Source organism: Pseudochaenichthys georgianus, unplaced genomic scaffold (assembly GCF_902827115.2).
Source record: "Pseudochaenichthys georgianus unplaced genomic scaffold, fPseGeo1.2 scaffold_2031_arrow_ctg1, whole genome shotgun sequence".
In the NCBI taxonomy this organism is placed as follows: Eukaryota; Metazoa; Chordata; class Actinopteri; order Perciformes; family Channichthyidae; genus Pseudochaenichthys; species Pseudochaenichthys georgianus.
In genome coordinates, this window is record NW_027262739.1 from 1 (window position 1) to 22,458 (window position 22,458).

At 47.5% G+C, this 22,458-nt stretch overlaps 1 protein-coding gene across 1 annotated transcript; it reads right to left on the minus strand.

Annotated features, from left to right (window-relative positions):
• Positions 1 to 571: 571 nt before the first annotated feature.
• Positions 572 to 19,930, minus strand: LOC117441836 (sodium/hydrogen exchanger 5-like; the record flags this gene model as incomplete). Its single annotated transcript, XM_034077851.1, has 5 exons — positions 19,847 to 19,930; positions 19,462 to 19,540; positions 19,188 to 19,365; positions 918 to 1,138; positions 572 to 774 (listed from the first exon to the last, which is right to left on the minus strand). Coding segments are annotated over exons 1-5 (765 nt in total), but the record flags the coding sequence as incomplete, so codon positions are not given.
• Between the last annotated feature and the right edge of the window lie 2,528 nt (positions 19,931 to 22,458).

Genomic DNA, 22,458 nt, shown 5'->3' on the forward strand with positions numbered 1-22,458 from the left:
TGGACACCTGAACACCTGAACACCTGAACACCTAAAACACCTGAACACCTTAAACATCTGGACACCTGAAACACCTGAACACCTGAACACCTGAAACACCTGAACACCTGAACACCTGGACACCTGAACACCTGAACACCTGAACACCTGAACACCTGAACACCTGAAACACCTGAACACCTGAACACCTGAACACCTGAACACCTGAACACCTGAACACCTGAACACATGAACACCTGAACACCTGAACACCTGAACACCTAAACACATGAACACCTGAACACATGAACACCTGAACACCTGAACACATCACCTGAACACCTGAACACATCACCTGAACACCTGAACACCTGAACACATCACCTGAACACATGAACACATGAACACCTGAACACCTGAACACCTGAACACCTGAACACCTGAACACCTGAACACCTGAAGATAAAGCAGGAACAGACTTTAAAAGTGAATACACATATAAACATCTAAAGTAATCCGGTGGTGTGTGAGCCCTCGTATCGGGAGGGGCTTGTCTTGTTGGAATATAACATCGGGGAGTTTTTCCTCGTACCTGAAACATGACGGTGAAGAAGACCACTACGATGGTCGTGGCCACAAAGTATTCCTTAGCCTTCACGTGTTCTCCGTCCAGCAGAACCACCAGAGCGAAGGCCACCGCCCCCCGCAGGCCGCCGTACGACATGACCACCTGATCGATCTTATCCAATGGGACGAGCCGGAACCGGTTCAGAACCCACGTCTGACCAATCACACCTGCACAGAGAGGTCACTAAAGGTCACACACACCTGCACAGAGGTCACTAAAGGTCAAACACACCTGGAAAGAGGTCACTAAAGGTCACTAAAGGTCACTGAAGGTCACAAAAGGTCACACTAAAGGTCACTAAAGGTCGAACCTGCAGCCCTGAAGACGAAGATGAAGACGAGGGTGCAGGACACCAGGCCCGTGTCCCAGGCCCACTTTGATTTGTCCACGGCGGAGATGCCGAGGAAGATGAAGATGATGGTCTCTGCGATGCTGGCCAGAGTCTTCATCGTGTATTTCACGGTGGTTCTGGACTTCTGGGAGATGTTCGCCTCCACGTATTTATTAGCTCCGATCCCGCAGAACGTCATCCTGAAAGAGAGAAGAGAGAGAGAGACTTAGGACAGGAAGTAGAGACTTACTTCACAATGATGTGTGTTCAGACTGTTGTTGCTGAAGGGTGGAGACTTAAGACCAGACGATGGAGACTTAAGACCAGACGATGGAGACTTAAGACGGGATGTTGAGACTTAAGACCAGACGATGGAGACTTAAGACGGGATGTGGAGACTTAAGACAGGATGTTGAGACTTACGACACGAAGGTAGACACTTACGAATGGGGTTTTAGAGACTTACAAAAGGATGTTAGAGTTTTACGAGAGGAAGTTAAAGAGTTAGGATAGGATGATTGAGACTTACAACTGGATTGGGGGACTTAAGACAGGATGTTGAGACTTAAGACAGGATTTTGAGACTTACGACGGGATGTTGAGACTTAAGACGGGATGTTGAGACTTACGACGGGATGTTGAGACTTACGACGGGATGTTGAGACTTAAGACGGGATGTTGAGACTTAAGACGGGATGTTGAGACTTAAGACGGGATGTTGAGACTTAAGACGGGATGTTGAGACTTAAGACGGGATGTTGAGACTTAAGACGGGATGTTGAGACTTAAGACAGGATGTTGAGACTTATGACAGGATGTTGAGACTTACGACAGGATGTTGAGACTTAAGACGGGATGTTGAGACTTAAGACGGGATGTTGAGACTTAAGACGGAATGTTGAGACTTAAGACGGGATGTTGAGACTTAAGACGGGATGTTGAGAATTAAGACGGGATGTTGAGACTTAAGACGGGATGTTGAGACTTAAGACGGGATGTTGAGACTTAAGACGGGATGTTGAGACTTACGACAGGATGTTGAGACTCAAGACAGGATGTTGAGACTTAAGACAGGATGTTGAGACTCAAGACAGGATGTTGAGACTTACGACAGGATGTTGAGACTCAAGACAGGATGTTGAGACTTACGACGGGATGTTGAGACTCAAGACGGGATGTTGAGACTTAAGACGGGATGTTGAGACTCAAGACGGGATGTTGAGACTTAAGACAGGATGTTGAGACTTACGACGGGATGTTGAGACTTACGAAGGGATGTTGAGACTTAAGACGGGATGTTGAGACTTAAGACGGGATGTTGAGACTTACGACTAATTTCCACGATTCTGATTCCGATTCTACTTTTCGATTCCGGTTCTTAACGGTTCTCAATTCCGATTCTTTGAGGGGCAGGGTAAACAAATGATACTTGCTTCTTCCACCAAAACAATTACATGTATTGGAGAAACTTTGACACAGGTTAGTTTACAGTAATATCCACATGAACCAGTTTATATTCACTGCTCTGTAACTGTAACCTGAACCACTGAAGCTACAGCAGTGCAACTTTTAAAAGAACCCCCCCCCATTTAAAAACAGTTCTTGTTGAGAAAAACAAGCATATCTGCCTCTCAGGCGTACCGGGAAGAAATGTTTGAACATTTTAAAGTAAAATGCTTCAATCTGGTGCACTTTAAGCAGAATGACTAGAGGCTAGATCTAGGGGGTACAACTCTAAACACCCATATGAAGAAGATCGGTTTACATTTTAATAATTAAATAAGTATGTGAGCATAACCAGTAACCCATAGCCAATAACAAATACATGGAACGTATTTTATTTTTGTTGTTCATTCAGATCTTATTTTACTATTTTATTTATGCATATTTTTGTATCTCTCCAGTTTAAACGATATGTCTGGTGTACTGTCCTATAGTTTACATTGGAATGATTTCAAACCTGTTTTATCCCAATCATTATAAAGGAGAGCCTTGGAAATATGTGTTTACGTACATCGTGATCAAAACGTTTGAGACCCACTGAGATAACTTAGACTAAAGTGAACTATCTAAACACTCAGAGTCCTTCACCTCACTGAGCTGTAGCTATCAGCCTCAGTCTGAGTGGAGAGGACTCTCCTCCACCTCTCTGAGAGTCCTTCACCTCACTGAGCTGTAGCTATCAGCCTCAGTCTGAGTGGAGAGGACTCTCCCTCCACCTCTCTGAGAGTCCTTTACCTCACTGAGCTGAAGTTATCAGCCTCAGTCTGAGTGGAGAGGACTCTCCCTCCACCTCTCTGAGAGTCCTTTACCTCACTGAGCTGAAGTTATCAGCCTCAGTCTGAGTGGAGAGGACTCTCCTCCACCTCTCTGAGAGTCCTTCACCTCACTGAGCTGAAGTTATCAGCCTCAGTCTGAGTGGAGAGGACTCTCCCTCCACCTCTCTGAGAGTCCTTCACCTCACTGAGCTGAAGTTATCAGCCTCTCAGTCTGACTGGAGAGGACTCTCCCTCCACCTCTCTGAGAGTACTTCACCTCACTGAGCTGAAGTTATCAGCCTCTCAGTCTGACTGGAGAGGACTCTCCCTCCACCTCTCTGAGAGTCCTTCACCTCACTGAGCTGAAGTTATCAGCCTCAGTCTGACTGGAGAGGACTCTCCTCCACCTCTCTGAGAGTCCTTCACCTCACTGAGCTGTAGTTATCAGCCTCTCAGTCTGACTGGAGAGGACTCTCCTCCACATCATTGGAGAAACATCTTCTTCCGTTAGAGCAGCTAGCACCAGATGCTAATAACAACAGCGCCCTTCCTTTCTCCCTCGCTCACTCGCACGTTGGCTGTGAGCTGCGGTTGCCAGATAAGCCAACATCCCCCATTTTCATCCCATCGTACAGGGCGAATGAAAAGTGTAACCGGGGTGAAAAGGGTGTTACATTTACTTAATTATGAATGTTGTTACATCAAGGCGAAAATTAGGATGAGCCCCAACGGTCAAAACATTTGTTTTCTCTCCCAGAGCTGTCAGCGCAGCGCCTCCACAGATCTGGCGCCCCAGGCAAACATCTATAACGCCAGTGCGACGGGCCGGCCCTGGTCCCAGGTTACGATGTAGGAAGTGTAGGTACAACGCTACATTCCCCGCCCCCGCCGCATTAGGCTAAGGAGAGCGACGAGAAACATTTCCTCAGACATCGAAAAGACGGGATGTTGAGACTTACGACGGGATGTTGAGACTTAAGACGGGATGTTAGAGACTTAAGACGGGATGTTGAGACTTACGACGGGATGTTGAGACTTACGACGGGATGTTGAGACTTAAGACGGGATGTTGAGACTTACGACGGGATGTTGACACTTACGACGGGATGTTGAGACTTAAGACGGGATGTTGAGACTTACGACGGGATGTTGAGACTTAAGACGGGATGTTGAGACTTAAGACGGGATGTTGAGACTTAAGACGGGATGTTAGAGACTTAAGACGGGATGTTGAGACTTAAGACGGGATGTTGAGACTTACGACGGGATGTTGAGACTCAAGACGGGATGTTGAGACTTACGCCCCGTCTACACTAAAGGCATCGAAAAATGCTTTCAACGCTTCGCCCATTAATTTGAATGGGGTGACGTAGAAGATTTTGAATCTTCGCCGAACTGCATTGTGGGGAGCATGGCATGGCTTTGCATCGTGAGCATCAAAAGTTGAGCAATGTTCAACTTTTGATGCTCCCGATGCTTTCGAAGCTGGCATCAGCCAATCAAATCCCGTTTATGCAAATCCCGCCAGTACAAGCGCGAGCCAATCAAACTGCGTGCAAGCTGGGAGAGCCAGACCGCAGTTCATTTCCTCATATTCCAAACGAGAAATTACGGTAGCAAATCACCCGGTTCTTTACGACCTGAACTATTTACCGGGATACAAACCGGAGGAACCAGGCATGGAGGGAGGTGGCAGAGACAGTGGGTGAAACTGGTAGGTTTTCGCCTGTTTGGGGAGTTTATATCCAGTTTACTTCGTTTTAACATTGCTATTGCTTTGTATGTCGGGAGCGGGCAGGAGATTTCTGGTCGCCTTGGGCGCGAGAAATTGCCAAGCCTCAGACACGCCCAGCTTCAAGATTTTTTGATGCCTGTCGTGTAGACGGGCCGTTACGACGGGATGTTAGAGACTTACGACGGGATGTTGAGACTTACGACGGGATTTGAGACTTAAGACGGGATGTTGAGACTTACGACGGGATGTTGAGACTTACGACGGGATGTTGAGACTTACGACGGGATGTTGAGACTTACGACGGGATTTGAGACTTAAGACGGGATGTTGAGACTTACGACGGGATGTTGAGACTTACGACGGGATGTTGAGACTTAAGACGGGATGTTAGAGACTTAAGACGGGATGTTGAGACTTACGACGGGATGTTGAGACTTACGACGGGATGTTGAGACTTAAGACGGGATGTTGAGACTTACGACGGGATGTTGAGACTTACGACGTGATGTTGAGACTTACGACGGGATGTTGAGACTTACGACGTAATGTTGAGACTTACGACGGGATGTTGAGACTTAAGACGGGATGTTAGAGACTTAAGACGGGATGTTGAGACTTACGACGGGATGTTGAGACTTACGACGGGATGTTGAGACTTAAGACGGGATGTTGAGACTTACGACGGGATGTTGAGACTTACGACGGGATGTTGAGACTTAAGACGGGATGTTAGAGACTTAAGACGGGATGTTGAGACTTACGACGGGATGTTGAGACTTACGACGGGATGTTGAGACTTACGACGGGATGTTGAGACTTACGACGTAATGTTGAGACTTAAGACGGGATGTTGAAACTTAAGACGGGATGTTGAGACTTAAGACGGGATGTTGAGACTTAAGACGGGATGTTGAGACTTACGCCCCGTCTATACTACAGGCATCGAAAAATGCTTTCAACGCTTCGCCCATTAATTTGAATGGGGTGACGTAGAAGATTTTGAATCTTCGCCGAACTGCATTGTGGGGAGCATGGCATGGCTTTGCATCGTGAGCATCAAAAGTTGAGCAATGTTCAACTTTTGATGCTCCCGATGCTTTCGAAGCTGGCATCAGCCAATCAAATCCCGTTTATGCAAATCCCGCCAGTACAAGCGCGAGCCAATCAAACTGCGTGCAAGCTGGGAGAGCCAGACCGCAGTTCATTTCCTCATATTCCAAACGAGAAATTACGGTAGCAAATCACCCGGTTCTTTACGACCTGAACTATTTACCGGGATACAAACCGGAGGAACCAGGCATGGAGGGAGGTGGCAGAGACAGTGGGTGAAACTGGTAGGTTTTCGCCTGTTTGGGGAGTTTATATCCAGTTTACTTCGTTTTAACATTGCTATTGCTTTGTATGTCGGGAGCGGGCAGGAGATTTCTGGTCGCCTTGGGCGCGAGAAATTGCCAAGCCTCAGACACGCCCAGCTTCAAGATTTTTTGATGCCTGTCGTGTAGACGGGCCGTTACGACGGGATGTTAGAGACTTACGACGGGATGTTGAGACTTACGACGGGATTTGAGACTTAAGACGGGATGTTGAGACTTACGACAGGATGTTGAGACTTACGACGGGATGTTGAGACTTACGACGGGATGTTGAGACTTACGACGGGATTTGAGACTTAAGACGGGATGTTGAGACTTACGACGGGATGTTGAGACTTACGACGGGATGTTGAGACTTAAGACGGGATGTTGAGACTTACGACAGGATGTTGAGACTCAAGACAGGATGTTGAGACTTAAGACGGGATGTTGAGACTTACGACGGGATGTTGAGACTTACGACGGGATGTTAGAGACTTAAGACGGGATGTTGAGACTTACGACGGGATGTTGAGACTTACGACGTAATGTTGAGACTTAAGACGGGATGTTGAGACTTACGACGGGATGTTGAGACTTACGACGGGATGTTGAGACTTAAGACGGGATGTTAGAGACTTACGACGGGATGTTGAGACTTACGACGGGATGTTGAGACTTAAGACGGGATGTTGAGACTTACGACGGGATGTTGAGACTTAAGACGGGATGTTGAGACTTACGACGGGATGTTGAGACTTATGACGGGATGTTGAGACTTAAGACGGGATGTTGAGACTTACGACGGGATGTTGAGACTTACGACGGGATGTTGAGACTTAAGACGGGATGTTGAGACTTAAGACGGGATGTTGAGACTTAAGACAGGATGTTGAGACTTAAGACAGGATGTTGAGACTTACGACGGGATGTTGAGACTTAAGACGGGATGTTGAGACTCAAGACAGGATGTTGAGACTTACGACAGGATGTTGAGACTCAAGACAGGATGTTGAGACTTACGACAGGATGTTGAGACTCAAGACAGGATGTTGAGACTTAAGACAGGATGTTGAGACTTAAGACGGGATGTTGAGACTTAAGACGGGATGTTGAGACTTAAGACGGGATGTTGAGACTCAAGACGGGATGTTGAGACTTAAGACAGGATGTTGAGACTCAAGACAGGATGTTGAGACTCAAGACAGGATGTTGAGACTTAAGACAGGATGTTGAGACTTAAGACAGGATGTTGAGACTTACGACGGGATGTTGAGACTTACGAAGGGATGTTGAGACTTAAGACGGGATGTTGAGACTTAAGACGGGATGTTGAGACTTACGACTAATTTCCACGATTCTGATTCCGATTCTACTTTTCGATTCCGGTTCTTAACGGTTCTCAATTCCGATTCTTTGAGGGGCAGGGTAAACAAATGATACTTGCTTCTTCCACCAAAACAATTACATGTATTGGAGAAACTTTGACACAGGTTAGTTTACAGTAATATCCACATGAACCAGTTTATATTCACTGCTCTGTAACTGTAACCTGAACCACTGAAGCTACAGCAGTGCAACTTTTAAAAGAACCCCCCCCCCCATTTAAAAACAGTTCTTGTTGAGAAAAACAAGCATATCTGCCTCTCAGGCGTACCGGGAAGAAATGTTTGAACATTTTAAAGTAAAATGCTTCAATCTGGTGCACTTTAAGCAGAATGACTAGAGGCTAGATCTAGGGGGTACAACTCTAAACACCCATATGAAGAAGATCGGTTTACATTTTAATAATTAAATAAGTATGTGAGCATAACCAGTAACCCATAGCCAATAACAAATACATGGAACGTATTTTATTTTTGTTGTTCATTCAGATCTTATTTTACTATTTTATTTATGCATATTTTTGTATCTCTCCAGTTTAAACGATATGTCTGGTGTACTGTCCTATAGTTTACATTGGAATGATTTCAAACCTGTTTTATCCCAATCATTATAAAGGAGAGCCTTGGAAATATGTGTTTACGTACATCGTGATCAAAACGTTTGAGACCCACTGAGATAACTTAGACTAAAGTGAACTATCTAAACACTCAGAGTCCTTCACCTCACTGAGCTGTAGCTATCAGCCTCAGTCTGAGTGGAGAGGACTCTCCCTCCACCTCTCTGAGAGTCCTTCACCTCACTGAGCTGTAGCTATCAGCCTCAGTCTGAGTGGAGAGGACTCTCCCTCCACCTCTCTGAGAGTCCTTTACCTCACTGAGCTGAAGTTATCAGCCTCAGTCTGAGTGGAGAGGACTCTCCCTCCACCTCTCTGAGAGTCCTTTACCTCACTGAGCTGAAGTTATCAGCCTCAGTCTGAGTGGAGAGGACTCTCCCTCCACCTCTCTGAGAGTCCTTCACCTCACTGAGCTGAAGTTATCAGCCTCTCAGTCTGACTGGAGAGGACTCTCCCTCCACCTCTCTGAGAGTCCTTTACCTCACTGAGCTGTAGTTATCAGCCTCTCAGTCTGACTGGAGAGGACTCTCCCTCCACCTCTCTGAGAGTCCTTCACCTCACTGAGCTGTAGTTATCAGCCTCTCAGTCTGACTGGAGAGGACTCTCCCTCCACCTCTCTGAGAGTCCTTCACCTCACTGAGCTGTAGTTATCAGCCTCTCAGTCTGACTGGAGAGGACTCTCCTCCACCTCTCTGAGAGTCCTTCACCTCACTGAGCTGTAGTTATCAGCCTCAGTCTGACTGGAGAGGACTCTCCTCCACATCTCTGAGAGTCCTTTACCTCACTGAGCTGAAGTTATCAGCCTCAGTCTGAGTGGAGAGGACTCTCCCTCCACCTCTCTGAGAGTACTTCACCTCACTGAGCTGAAGTTATCAGCCTCTCAGTCTGACTGGAGAGGACTCTCCCTCCACCTCTCTGAGAGTACTTCACCTCACTGAGCTGAAGTTATCAGCCTCAGTCTGAGTGGAGAGGACTCTCCCTCCACCTCTCTGAGAGTCCTTCACCTCACTGAGCTGTAGTTATCAGCCTCTCAGTCTGACTGGAGAGGACTCTCCTCCACCTCTCTGAGAGTCCTTCACCTCACTGAGCTGTAGTTATCAGCCTCTCAGTCTGACTGGAGAGGACTCTCCTCCACCTCTCTGAGAGTCCTTCACCTCACTGAGCTGTAGTTATCAGCCTCTCAGTCTGACTGGAGAGGACTCTCCTCCACATCATTGGAGAAACATCTTCTTCCGTTAGAGCAGCTAGCACCAGATGCTAATAACAACAGCGCCCTTCCTTTCTCCCTCGCTCACTCGCACGTTGGCTGTGAGCTGCGGTTGCCAGATAAGCCAACATCCCCCATTTTCATCCCATCGTACAGGGCGAATGAAAAGTGTAACCGGGGTGAAAAGGGTGTTACATTTACTTAATTATGAATGTTGTTACATCAAGGCGAAAATTAGGATGAGCCCCAACGGTCAAAACATTTGTTTTCTCTCCCAGAGCTGTCAGCGCAGCGCCTCCACAGATCTGGCGCCCCAGGCAAACATCTATAACGCCAGTGCGACGGGCCGGCCCTGGTCCCAGGTTACGATGTAGGAAGTGTAGGTACAACGCTACATTCCCCGCCCCCGCCGCATTAGGCTAAGGAGAGCGACGAGAAACATTTCCTCAGACATCGAAAAGACGGGATGTTGAGACTTACGACGGGATGTTGAGACTTAAGACGGGATGTTAGAGACTTAAGACGGGATGTTGAGACTTACGACGGGATGTTGAGACTTACGACGGGATGTTGAGACTTAAGACGGGATGTTGAGACTTACGACGGGATGTTGACACTTACGACGGGATGTTGAGACTTAAGACGGGATGTTGAGACTTACGACGGGATGTTGAGACTTAAGACGGGATGTTGAGACTTAAGACGGGATGTTGAGACTTAAGACGGGATGTTAGAGACTTAAGACGGGATGTTGAGACTTAAGACGGGATGTTGAGACTTACGACGGGATGTTGAGACTCAAGACGGGATGTTGAGACTTACGCCCCGTCTACACTAAAGGCATCGAAAAATGCTTTCAACGCTTCGCCCATTAATTTGAATGGGGTGACGTAGAAGATTTTGAATCTTCGCCGAACTGCATTGTGGGGAGCATGGCATGGCTTTGCATCGTGAGCATCAAAAGTTGAGCAATGTTCAACTTTTGATGCTCCCGATGCTTTCGAAGCTGGCATCAGCCAATCAAATCCCGTTTATGCAAATCCCGCCAGTACAAGCGCGAGCCAATCAAACTGCGTGCAAGCTGGGAGAGCCAGACCGCAGTTCATTTCCTCATATTCCAAACGAGAAATTACGGGTAGCAAATCACCCGGTTCTTTACGACCTGAACTATTTACCGGGATACAAACCGGAGGAACCAGGCATGGAGGGAGGTGGCAGAGACAGTGGGTGAAACTGGTAGGTTTTCGCCTGTTTGGGGAGTTTATATCCAGTTTACTTCGTTTTAACATTGCTATTGCTTTGTATGTCGGGAGCGGGCAGGAGATTTCTGGTCGCCTTGGGCGCGAGAAATTGCCAAGCCTCAGACACGCCCAGCTTCAAGATTTTTTGATGCCTGTCGTGTAGACGGGCCGTTACGACGGGATGTTAGAGACTTACGACGGGATGTTGAGACTTACGACGGGATTTGAGACTTAAGACGGGATGTTGAGACTTACGACGGGATGTTGAGACTTACGACGGGATGTTGAGACTTACGACGGGATGTTGAGACTTACGACGGGATTTGAGACTTAAGACGGGATGTTGAGACTTACGACGGGATGTTGAGACTTACGACGGGATGTTGAGACTTAAGACGGGATGTTAGAGACTTAAGACGGGATGTTGAGACTTACGACGGGATGTTGAGACTTACGACGGGATGTTGAGACTTAAGACGGGATGTTGAGACTTACGACGGGATGTTGAGACTTACGACGTGATGTTGAGACTTACGACGGGATGTTGAGACTTACGACGTAATGTTGAGACTTACGACGGGATGTTGAGACTTAAGACGGGATGTTAGAGACTTAAGACGGGATGTTGAGACTTACGACGGGATGTTGAGACTTACGACGGGATGTTGAGACTTACGACGGGATGTTGAGACTTAAGACGGGATGTTAGAGACTTAAGACGGGATGTTGAGACTTACGACGGGATGTTGAGACTTACGACGGGATGTTGAGACTTAAGACGGGATGTTGAGACTTACGACGGGATGTTGAGACTTACGACGGGATGTTGAGACTTACGACGGGATGTTGAGACTTAAGACGGGATGTTAGAGACTTAAGACGGGATGTTGAGACTTACGACGGGATGTTGAGACTTACGACGGGATGTTGAGACTTACGACGGGATGTTGAGACTTACGACGTAATGTTGAAACTTAAGACGGGATGTTGAGACTTAAGACGGGATGTTGAGACTTAAGACGGGATGTTGAGACTTACGCCCCGTCTATACTACAGGCATCGAAAAATGCTTTCAACGCTTCGCCCATTAATTTGAATGGGGTGACGTAGAAGATTTTGAATCTTCGCCGAACTGCATTGTGGGGAGCATGGCATGGCTTTGCATCGTGAGCATCAAAAGTTGAGCAATGTTCAACTTTTGATGCTCCCGATGCTTTCGAAGCTGGCATCAGCCAATCAAATCCCGTTTATGCAAATCCCGCCAGTACAAGCGCGAGCCAATCAAACTGCGTGCAAGCTGGGAGAGCCAGACCGCAGTTCATTTCCTCATATTCCAAACGAGAAATTACGGTAGCAAATCACCCGGTTCTTTACGACCTGAACTATTTACCGGGATACAAACCGGAGGAACCGGCATGGAGGGAGGTGGCAGAGACAGTGGGTGAAACTGGTAGGTTTTCGCCTGTTTGGGGAGTTTATATCCAGTTTACTTCGTTTTAACATTGCTATTGCTTTGTATGTCGGGAGCGGGCAGGAGATTTCTGGTCGCCTTGGGCGCGAGAAATTGCCAAGCCTCAGACACGCCCAGCTTCAAGATTTTTTGATGCCTGTCGTGTAGACGGGCCGTTACGACGGGATGTTAGAGACTTACGACGGGATTTGAGACTTAAGACGGGATGTTGAGACTTACGACGGGATGTTGAGACTTACGACGGGATGTTGAGACTTACGACGGGATGTTGAGACTTACGACGGGATTTGAGACTTAAGACGGGATGTTGAGACTTACGACGGGATGTTGAGACTTACGACGGGATGTTGAGACTTAAGACGGGATGTTAGAGACTTAAGACGGGATGTTGAGACTTACGACGGGATGTTGAGACTTACGACGGGATGTTGAGACTTAAGACGGGATGTTGAGACTTACGACGGGATGTTGAGACTTACGACGTGATGTTGAGACTTACGACGGGATGTTGAGACTTACGACGTAATGTTGAGACTTACGACGGGATGTTGAGACTTAAGACGGGATGTTAGAGACTTAAGACGGGATGTTGAGACTTACGACGGGATGTTGAGACTTACGACGGGATGTTGAGACTTAAGACGGGATGTTGAGACTTACGACGGGATGTTGAGACTTACGACGGGATGTTGAGACTTACGACGGGATGTTGAGACTTAAGACGGGATGTTAGAGACTTAAGACGGGATGTTGAGACTTACGACGGGATGTTGAGACTTACGACGGGATGTTGAGACTTACGACGGGATGTTGAGACTTACGACGTAATGTTGAGACTTAAGACGGGATGTTGAGACTTAAGACGGGATGTTGAGACTTAAGACGGGATGTTGAGACTTAAGACGGGATGTTGAGACTTACGCCCCGTCTATACTACAGGCATCGAAAAATGCTTTCAACGCTTCGCCCATTAATTTGAATGGGGTGACGTAGAAGATTTTGAATCTTCGCCGAACTGCATTGTGGGGAGCATGGCATGGCTTTGCATCGTGAGCATCAAAAGTTGAGCAATGTTCAACTTTTGATGCTCCCGATGCTTTCGAAGCTGGCATCAGCCAATCAAATCCCGTTTATGCAAATCCCGCCAGTACAAGCGCGAGCCAATCAAACTGCGTGCAAGCTGGGAGAGCCAGACCGCAGTTCATTTCCTCATATTCCAAACGAGAAATTACGGTAGCAAATCACCCGGTTCTTTACGACCTGAACTATTTACCGGGATACAAACCGGAGGAACCAGGCATGGAGGGAGGTGGCAGAGACAGTGGGTGAAACTGGTAGGTTTTCGCCTGTTTGGGGAGTTTATATCCAGTTTACTTCGTTTTAACATTGCTATTGCTTTGTATGTCGGGAGCGGGCAGGAGATTTCTGGTCGCCTTGGGCGCGAGAAATTGCCAAGCCTCAGACACGCCCAGCTTCAAGATTTTTTGATGCCTGTCGTGTAGACGGGCCGTTACGACGGGATGTTAGAGACTTACGACGGGATGTTGAGACTTAAGACGGGATGTTGAGACTTACGACAGGATGTTGAGACTTACGACGGGATGTTGAGACTTACGACGGGATGTTGAGACTTACGACGGGATTTGAGACTTAAGACGGGATGTTGAGACTTACGACGGGATGTTGAGACTTACGACGGGATGTTGAGACTTAAGACGGGATGTTGAGACTTACGACAGGATGTTGAGACTCAAGACAGGATGTTGAGACTTAAGACGGGATGTTGAGACTTACGACGGGATGTTGAGACTTACGACGGGATGTTAGAGACTTAAGACGGGATGTTGAGACTTACGACGGGATGTTGAGACTTACGACGTAATGTTGAGACTTAAGACGGGATGTTGAGACTTACGACGGGATGTTGAGACTTACGACGGGATGTTGAGACTTAAGACGGGATGTTAGAGACTTACGACGGGATGTTGAGACTTACGACGGGATGTTGAGACTTAAGACGGGATGTTGAGACTTACGACGGGATGTTGAGACTTAAGACGGGATGTTGAGACTTACGACGGGATGTTGAGACTTATGACGGGATGTTGAGACTTAAGACGGGATGTTGAGACTTACGACGGGATGTTGAGACTTACGACGGGATGTTGAGACTTAAGACGGGATGTTGAGACTTAAGACGGGATGTTGAGACTTAAGACAGGATGTTGAGACTTAAGACAGGATGTTGAGACTTACGACGGGATGTTGAGACTTAAGACGGGATGTTGAGACTTAAGACGGGATGTTGAGACTTACGACAGGATGTTGAGACTCAAGACAGGATGTTGAGACTTACGACAGGATGTTGAGACTCAAGACAGGATGTTGAGACTTAAGACAGGATGTTGAGACTTAAGACGGGATGTTGAGACTTAAGACGGGATGTTGAGACTTAAGACGGGATGTTGAGACTCAAGACGGGATGTTGAGACTTAAGACAGGATGTTGAGACTCAAGACAGGATGTTGAGACTCAAGACAGGATGTTGAGACTTAAGACAGGATGTTGAGACTTAAGACAGGATGTTGAGACTTACGACGGGATGTTGAGACTTACGAAGGGATGTTGAGACTTAAGACGGGATGTTGAGACTTAAGACGGGATGTTGAGACTTACGACTAATTTCCACGATTCTGATTCCGATTCTACTTTTCGATTCCGGTTCTTAACGGTTCTCAATTCCGATTCTTTGAGGGGCAGGGTAAACAAATGATACCTGCTTCTTCCACCAAAACAATTACATGTATTCGAGAAACTTTGACACAGGTTAGTTTACAGTAATATCCACATGAACCAGTTTATATTCACTGCTCTGTAACTGTAACCTGAACCACTGAAGCTACAGCAGTGCAACTTTTAAAAGAACCCCCCCCCCATTTAAAAACAGTTCTTGTTGAGAAAAACAAGCATATCTGCCTCTCAGGCATACCGGGAAGAAATGTTTGAACATTTTAAAGTAAAATGCTTCAATCTGGTGCACTTTAAGCAGAATGACTAGAGGCTAGATCTAGGGGGTACAACTCTAAACACCCATATGAAGAAGATCGGTTTACATTTTAATAATTAAATAAGTATGTGAGCATAACCAGTAACCCATAGCCAATAACAAATACATGGAACGTATTTTATTTTTGTTGTTCATTCAGATCTTATTTTACTATTTTATTTATGCATATTTTTGTATCTCTCCAGTTTAAACGATATGTCTGGTGTACTGTCCTATAGTTTACATTGGAATGATTTCAAACCTGTTTTATCCCAATCATTATAAAGGAGAGCCTTGGAAATATGTGTTTACGTACATCGTGATCAAAACGTTTGAGACCCACTGAGATAACTTAGACTAAAGTGAACTATCTAAACACTCAGAGTCCTTCACCTCACTGAGCTGTAGCTATCAGCCTCAGTCTGAGTGGAGAGGACTCTCCTCCACCTCTCTGAGAGTCCTTCACCTCACTGAGCTGTAGCTATCAGCCTCAGTCTGAGTGGAGAGGACTCTCCCTCCACCTCTCTGAGAGTCCTTTACCTCACTGAGCTGAAGTTATCAGCCTCAGTCTGAGTGGAGAGGACTCTCCCTCCACCTCTCTGAGAGTCCTTTACCTCACTGAGCTGAAGTTATCAGCCTCAGTCTGAGTGGAGAGGACTCTCCCTCCACCTCTCTGAGAGTCCTTCACCTCACTGAGCTGAAGTTATCAGCCTCTCAGTCTGACTGGAGAGGACTCTCCCTCCACCTCTCTGAGAGTCCTTTACCTCACTGAGCTGTAGTTATCAGCCTCTCAGTCTGACTGGAGAGGACTCTCCCTCCACCTCTCTGAGAGTCCTTCACCTCACTGAGCTGTAGTTATCAGCCTCTCAGTCTGACTGGAGAGGACTCTCCTCCACCTCTCAGAGAGTCCTTCACCTCACTGAGCTGTAGTTATCAGCCTCTCAGTCTGACTGGAGAGGACTCTCCCTCCACCTCTCTGAGAGTCCTTCACCTCACTGAGCTGTAGTTATCAGCCTCTCAGTCTGACTGGAGAGGACTCTCCTCCACCTCTCTGAGAGTCCTTCACCTCACTGAGCTGTAGTTATCAGCCTCAGTCTGACTGGAGAGGACTCTCCTCCACATCTCTGAGAGTCCTTTACCTCACTGAGCTGAAGTTATCAGCCTCAGTCTGAGTGGAGAGGACTCTCCCTCCACCTCTCTGAGAGTACTTCACCTCACTGAGCTGAAGTTATCAGCCTCTCAGTCTGACTGGAGAGGACTCTCCCTCCACCTCTCTGAGAGTCCTTCACCTCACTGAGCTGAAGTTATCAGCCTCAGTCTGAGTGGAGAGGACTCTCCCTCCACCTCTCTGAGAGTCCTTCACCTCACTGAGCTGTAGCTATCAGCCTCAGTCTGAGTGGAGAGGACTCTCCTTCCACCTCTCTGAGAGTCCTTTACCTCACTGAGCTGAAGTTATCAGCCTCAGTCTGAGTGGAGAGGACTCTCCCTCCACCTCTCTGAGAGTCCTTTACCTCACTGAGCTGAAGTTATCAGCCTCAGTCTGAGTGGAGAGGACTCTCCCTCCACCTCTCTGAGAGTCCTTCACCTCACTGAGCTGAAGTTATCAGCCTCTCAGTCTGACTGGAGAGGACTCTCCCTCCACCTCTCTGAGAGTCCTTTACCTCACTGAGCTGTAGTTATCAGCCTCTCAGTCTGACTGGAGAGGACTCTCCCTCCACCTCTCTGAGAGTCCTTCACCTCACTGAGCTGTAGTTATCAGCCTCTCAGTCTGACTGGAGAGGACTCTCCTCCACCTCTCAGAGAGTCCTTCACCTCACTGAGCTGTAGTTATCAGCCTCTCAGTCTGACTGGAGAGGACTCTCTTCCACCTCTCTGAGAGTCCTTCACCTCACTGAGCTGTAGTTATCAGCCTCAGTCTGACTGGAGAGGACTCTCCTCCACATCTCTGAGAGTCCTTCACCTCACTGAGCTGTAGTTATCAGCCTCAGTCTGACTGGAGAGGACTCTCCCTCCACCTCTCTGAGAGTCCTTCACCTCACTGAGCTGTAGTTATCAGCCTCAGTCTGACTGGAGAGGACTCTCCTCCACCTCTCTGAGAGTCCTTCACCTCACTGAGCTGTAGTTATCAGCCTCTCAGTCTGACTGGAGAGGACTCTCCTCCACCTCTCTGAGAGTCCTTCACCTCACTGAGCTGTAGTTATCAGCCTCTCAGTCTGACTGGAGAGGACTCTCCTCCACCTCTCTGAGAGTCCTTCACCTCACTGAGCTGTAGTTATCAGCCTCTCAGTCTGACTGGAGAGGACTCTCCTCCACATCATTGGAGAAACATCTTCTTCCGTTAGAGCAGCTAGCACCAGATGCTAATAACAACAGCGCCCTTCCTTTCTCCCTCGCTCACTCGCACGTTGGCTGTGAGCTGCGGTTGCCAGATAAGCCAACATCCCCCATTTTCATCCCATCGTACAGGGCGAATGAAAAGTGTAACCGGGGTGAAAAGGGTGTTACATTTACTTAATTATGAATGTTGTTACATCAAGGCGAAAATTAGGATGAGCCCCAACGGTCAAAACATTTGTTTTCTCTCCCAGAGCTGTCAGCGCAGCGCCTCCACAGATCTGGCGCCCCAGGCGAACATCTATAACGCCAGTGCGACGGGCCGGCCCTGGTCCCAGGTTACGATGTAGGAAGTGTAGGTACAACGCTACATTCCCCGCCCCCGCCGCATTAGGCTAAGGAGAGCGACGAGAAACATTTCCTCAGACATCGAAAAGACGGGATGTTGAGACTTACGACGGGATGTTGAGACTTAAGACGGGATGTTGAGACTTAAGACGGGATGTTGAGACTTACGACGGGATGTTGAGACTTAAGACGGGATGTTGAGACTTACGACGGGATGTTGAGACTTACGACGGGATGTTGAGACTTAAGACGGGATGTTAGAGACTTAAGACGGGATGTTGAGACTTACGACGGGATGTTGAGACTTACGACGGGATGTTGAGACTTAAGACGGGATGTTGAGACTTACGACGGGATGTTGAGACTTACGACGTAATGTTGAGACTTAAGACGGGATGTTGAGACTTAAGACGGGATGTTGAGACTTAAGACGGGATGTTGAGACTTAAGACGGGATTTTGAGACTGACTTAAGACGGGATTTTGAGACTTAAGACGGGATGTTGAGACTTAAGACGGGATGTTGAGACTTAAGACGGGATGTTGAGACTTAAGACGGGATGTTGAGACTTACGACGGGATGTTGAGACTTAAGACGGGATGTTGAGACTTACGACGGGATGTTGAGACTTAAGACGGGATGTTGAGACTTAAGACGGGATGTTGAGACTTAAGACGGGATGTTGAGACTTACGACGGGATGTTGAGACTTAAGACGGGATGTTGAGACTTACGACGGGATGTTGAGACTTACGACGGGATGTTGAGACTTAAGACGGGATGTTAGAGACTTAAGACGGGATGTTGAGACTTACGACGGGATGTTGAGACTTACGACGGGATGTTGAGACTTAAGACGGGATGTTGAGACTTACGACGGGATGTTGAGACTTACGACGTAATGTTGAGACTTAAGACGGGATGTTGAGACTTAAGACGGGATGTTGAGACTTAAGACGGGATGTTGAGACTTAAGACGGGATTTTGAGACTGACTTAAGACGGGATTTTGAGACTTAAGACGGGATGTTGAGACTTAAGACGGGATGTTGAGACTTAAGACGGGATGTTGAGACTTAAGACGGGATGTTGAGACTTACGACGGGATGTTGAGACTTAAGACGGGATGTTGAGACTTACGACGGGATGTTGAGACTTAAGACGGGATGTTGAGACTTAAGACGGGATGTTGAGACTTAAAACGGGATGTTGAGACTTAAGACGGGATGTTGAGACTTAAGACAGGATGTTGAGACTTACGACAGGATGGCGGACAGGGAGAAGAGCTCGGCTGTGAGGTAGGCGAGGTAGACGAGCAGGAAGACGAAGAGCGGCTCGATGATCCGGACCTTCTTAGTGAAACGAGTGATGAAGCTGAGCAGAACGGCGAAGACCAGACCAACCAGAGTCCCTCCAACACTGACGATGAGGAAGGAGGCTGAGGAAGAGGAGGAAGATAGACATTATGAGATCATAATGCCAAACTCACTTTTACAACTTCAATGTTTTATAAGTTCTTATTCCCTGAACTCACCGACTCCTTTAAAGTAATCCACCGTCTGGACGTTCTCCACCCCGACCTCCACGAAGGAGATGTACACTTTATATAAAACCTGAGAGGAACCACAGAAACACAGAAACTGAGTCTCAAAGCTGCCGACTGAGAGAAGTCATCCGTGTGCTTTCTGAAACAAAACATGTGAACTTTAAAGCAAAAAAGGTTCAAAAACAAACTTGAGGAACCGATAAAAGAGAATATTTCAAATATTTGTATTTCAAATAAAAGTTTCGCTTTTTGGACATCATTTAATTACGTCTAATAAAAGCAATACAACTTTATTTCCTCCTGTGTTCGTTCCTCTCTAGGAGCAGGACCTACACTGTAATCACAGTTTATACTTTAACATGTTTCTCATTACACTGATGCCTCCTGCCCCCTCAGGGGAGTTTCCTGTACACAATGACTCAGCAGAAACTCTGAAGGGGAGTTTCCTGTACACCATGACTCAGCAGAAACTCTGAAGGGGAGTTTCCTGTACACAATGACTCAGCAGAAACTCTGAAGGGGAGTTTCCTGTACACAATGACTCAGCAGAAACTCTGAAGGGGAGTTTCCTGTACACAATGACTCAGCAGAAACTCTGAAGGGCAGTTTCCTGTACACAATGACTCAGCAGAAACTCTGAAGGGGAGTTTCCTGTACACCATGACTCAGCAGAAACTCTGAAGGGGAGTTTCCTGTACACAATGACTCAGCAGAAACTCTGAAGGGGAGTTTCCTGTACACAATGACTCAGCAGAAACTCTGAAGGGGAGTTTCCTGTACACAATGACTCAGCAGAAACTCTGAAGGGCAGTTTCCTGTACACAATGACTCAGCAGAAACTCTGAAGGGGAGTTTCCTGTACACCATGACTCAGCAGAAACTCTGAAGGGGAGTTTCCTGTACACAATGACTCAGCAGAAAGCAGAAAGGATCGTGGGAAACTTCTGCTTTCTCTCTTTGTTCACTTTGGGATTAGTTTTAACTCCGAGTGCTGTTGAGGATTAGAGCTGCAGTTAATCTGCAGAAATCCGTCTGTAGTTCACCAGAGGCTGTTCTCTGCTGAGTCTACAGCAGGTAGTGCACGTGAAAGAGTCTACAGGAGGTAGTGCACGTGAAAGAGTCTACAGGAGGTAGTGCACGTGAAAGAGTCTACAGGAGGTAGTGCACGTGAAAGAGTCTACAGGAGGTAGTGCACGTGAAAGAGTCTACAGGAGGTAGTGCACGTGAAATAGTCTACAGGAGGGAGTGCACATGAAAGAGTCTACAGGAGGTAGTGCACGTCAACGAGTCTACAGGAGGGAGTGCACGTGAAAGAGTCTACAGGAGGTAGTGCACGTGAAAGAGTCTACAGGAGGTAGTGCACATGAAAGAGTCTACAGGAGGTAGTGCACGTCAACGAGTCTACAGGAGGTAGTGCGCGTCAACGAGTCTACAGGAGGTAGTGAGCGTCAACGAGTCTACAGGAAGTAGTGCACGTGAAAGAGTCTACAGGAGGTAGTGCACGTGAAAGAGTCTACAGGAGGGAGTGCACGTCAACGAGTCTACAGGAGGTAGTGCACGTGAAAGAGTCTACAGGAGGTAGTGCACGTGAAAGAGTCTACAGGAGGTAGTGCACGTGAAAGAGTCTACAGGAGGTAGTGCACGTGAAAGAGTCTACAGGAGGTAGTGCACGTGAAAGAGTCTACAGGAGGTAGTGCACGTGAAAGAGTCTACAGGAGGTAGTGCACGTTAACGAGTCTACAGGAGGTAGTTCACGTGAAAGAGTCTACAGGAGGGAGTGCACGTGAAAGAGTCTACAGGAAGTAGTGCACGTGAAAGAGTCTACAGGAGGTAGTGCATGTTAACGAGTCTACAGGAGGTAGTGCACGTGAAAGAGTCTACAGGAGGTAGTGCACGTGAAAGAGTCTACAGGAGGTAGTGCACGTGAAAGAGTCTACAGGAGGTAGTGCACGTGAAAGAGTCTACAGGAGGTAGTGCACGTGAAATAGTCTACAGGAGGGAGTGCACATGAAAGAGTCTACAGGAGGTAGTGCACGTCAACGAGTCTACAGGAGGGAGTGCACGTGAAAGAGTCTACAGGAGGTAGTGCACGTGAAAGAGTCTACAGGAGGTAGTGCACATGAAAGAGTCTACAGGAGGTAGTGCACGTCAACGAGTCTACAGGAGGGAGTGCACGTGAAAGAGTCTACAGGAGGTAGTGCACGTCAACGAGTCTACAGGAGGTAGTGCGCGTCAACGAGTCTACAGGAGGTAGTGCACGTGAAAGAGTCTACAGGAGGTAGTGCACGTGAAAGAGTCTACAGGAGGTAGTGCACGTGAAAGAGTCTACAGGAGGTAGTGCACGTGAAAGAGTCTACAGGAGGTAGTGCACGTGAAAGAGTCTACAGGAGGTAGTGCACGTGAAAGAGTCTACAGGAGGTAGTGCACGTGAAAGAGTCTACAGGAGGTAGTGCACGTGAAAGAGTCTACAGGAGGTAGTGCACGTGAAAGAGTCTACAGGAGGTAGTGCACGTTAACGAGTCTACAGGAGGTAGTGCACGTTAACGAGTCTACAGGAGGTAGTACACGTGAAAGAGTCTACAGGAGGTAGTGCACGTGAAAGAGTCTACAGGAAGTAGTGCACGTCAACGAGTCTACAGGAGGTAGTGCACGTGGAAGAGTCTACAGGAGGTAGTGCACGTGAAAGAGTCTACAGGAGGTAGTGCATGTTAACGAGTCTACAGGAGGTAGTGCACGTGAAAGAGTCTACAGGAGGTAGTGCACGTGAAAGAGTCTACAGGAGGGAGTGCACGTGAAAGAGTCTACAGGAGGTAGTGCACGTGAAAGAGTCTACAGGAGGTAGTGCACGTGAAAGAGTCTACAGGAGGTAGTGCACGTGAAAGAGTCTACAGGAGGGAGTGCACGTGAAAGAGTCTACAGGAGGGAGTGCACGTGAAAGAGTCTACAGGAGGGAGTGCACGTGAAAGAGTCTACAGGAGGGAGTGC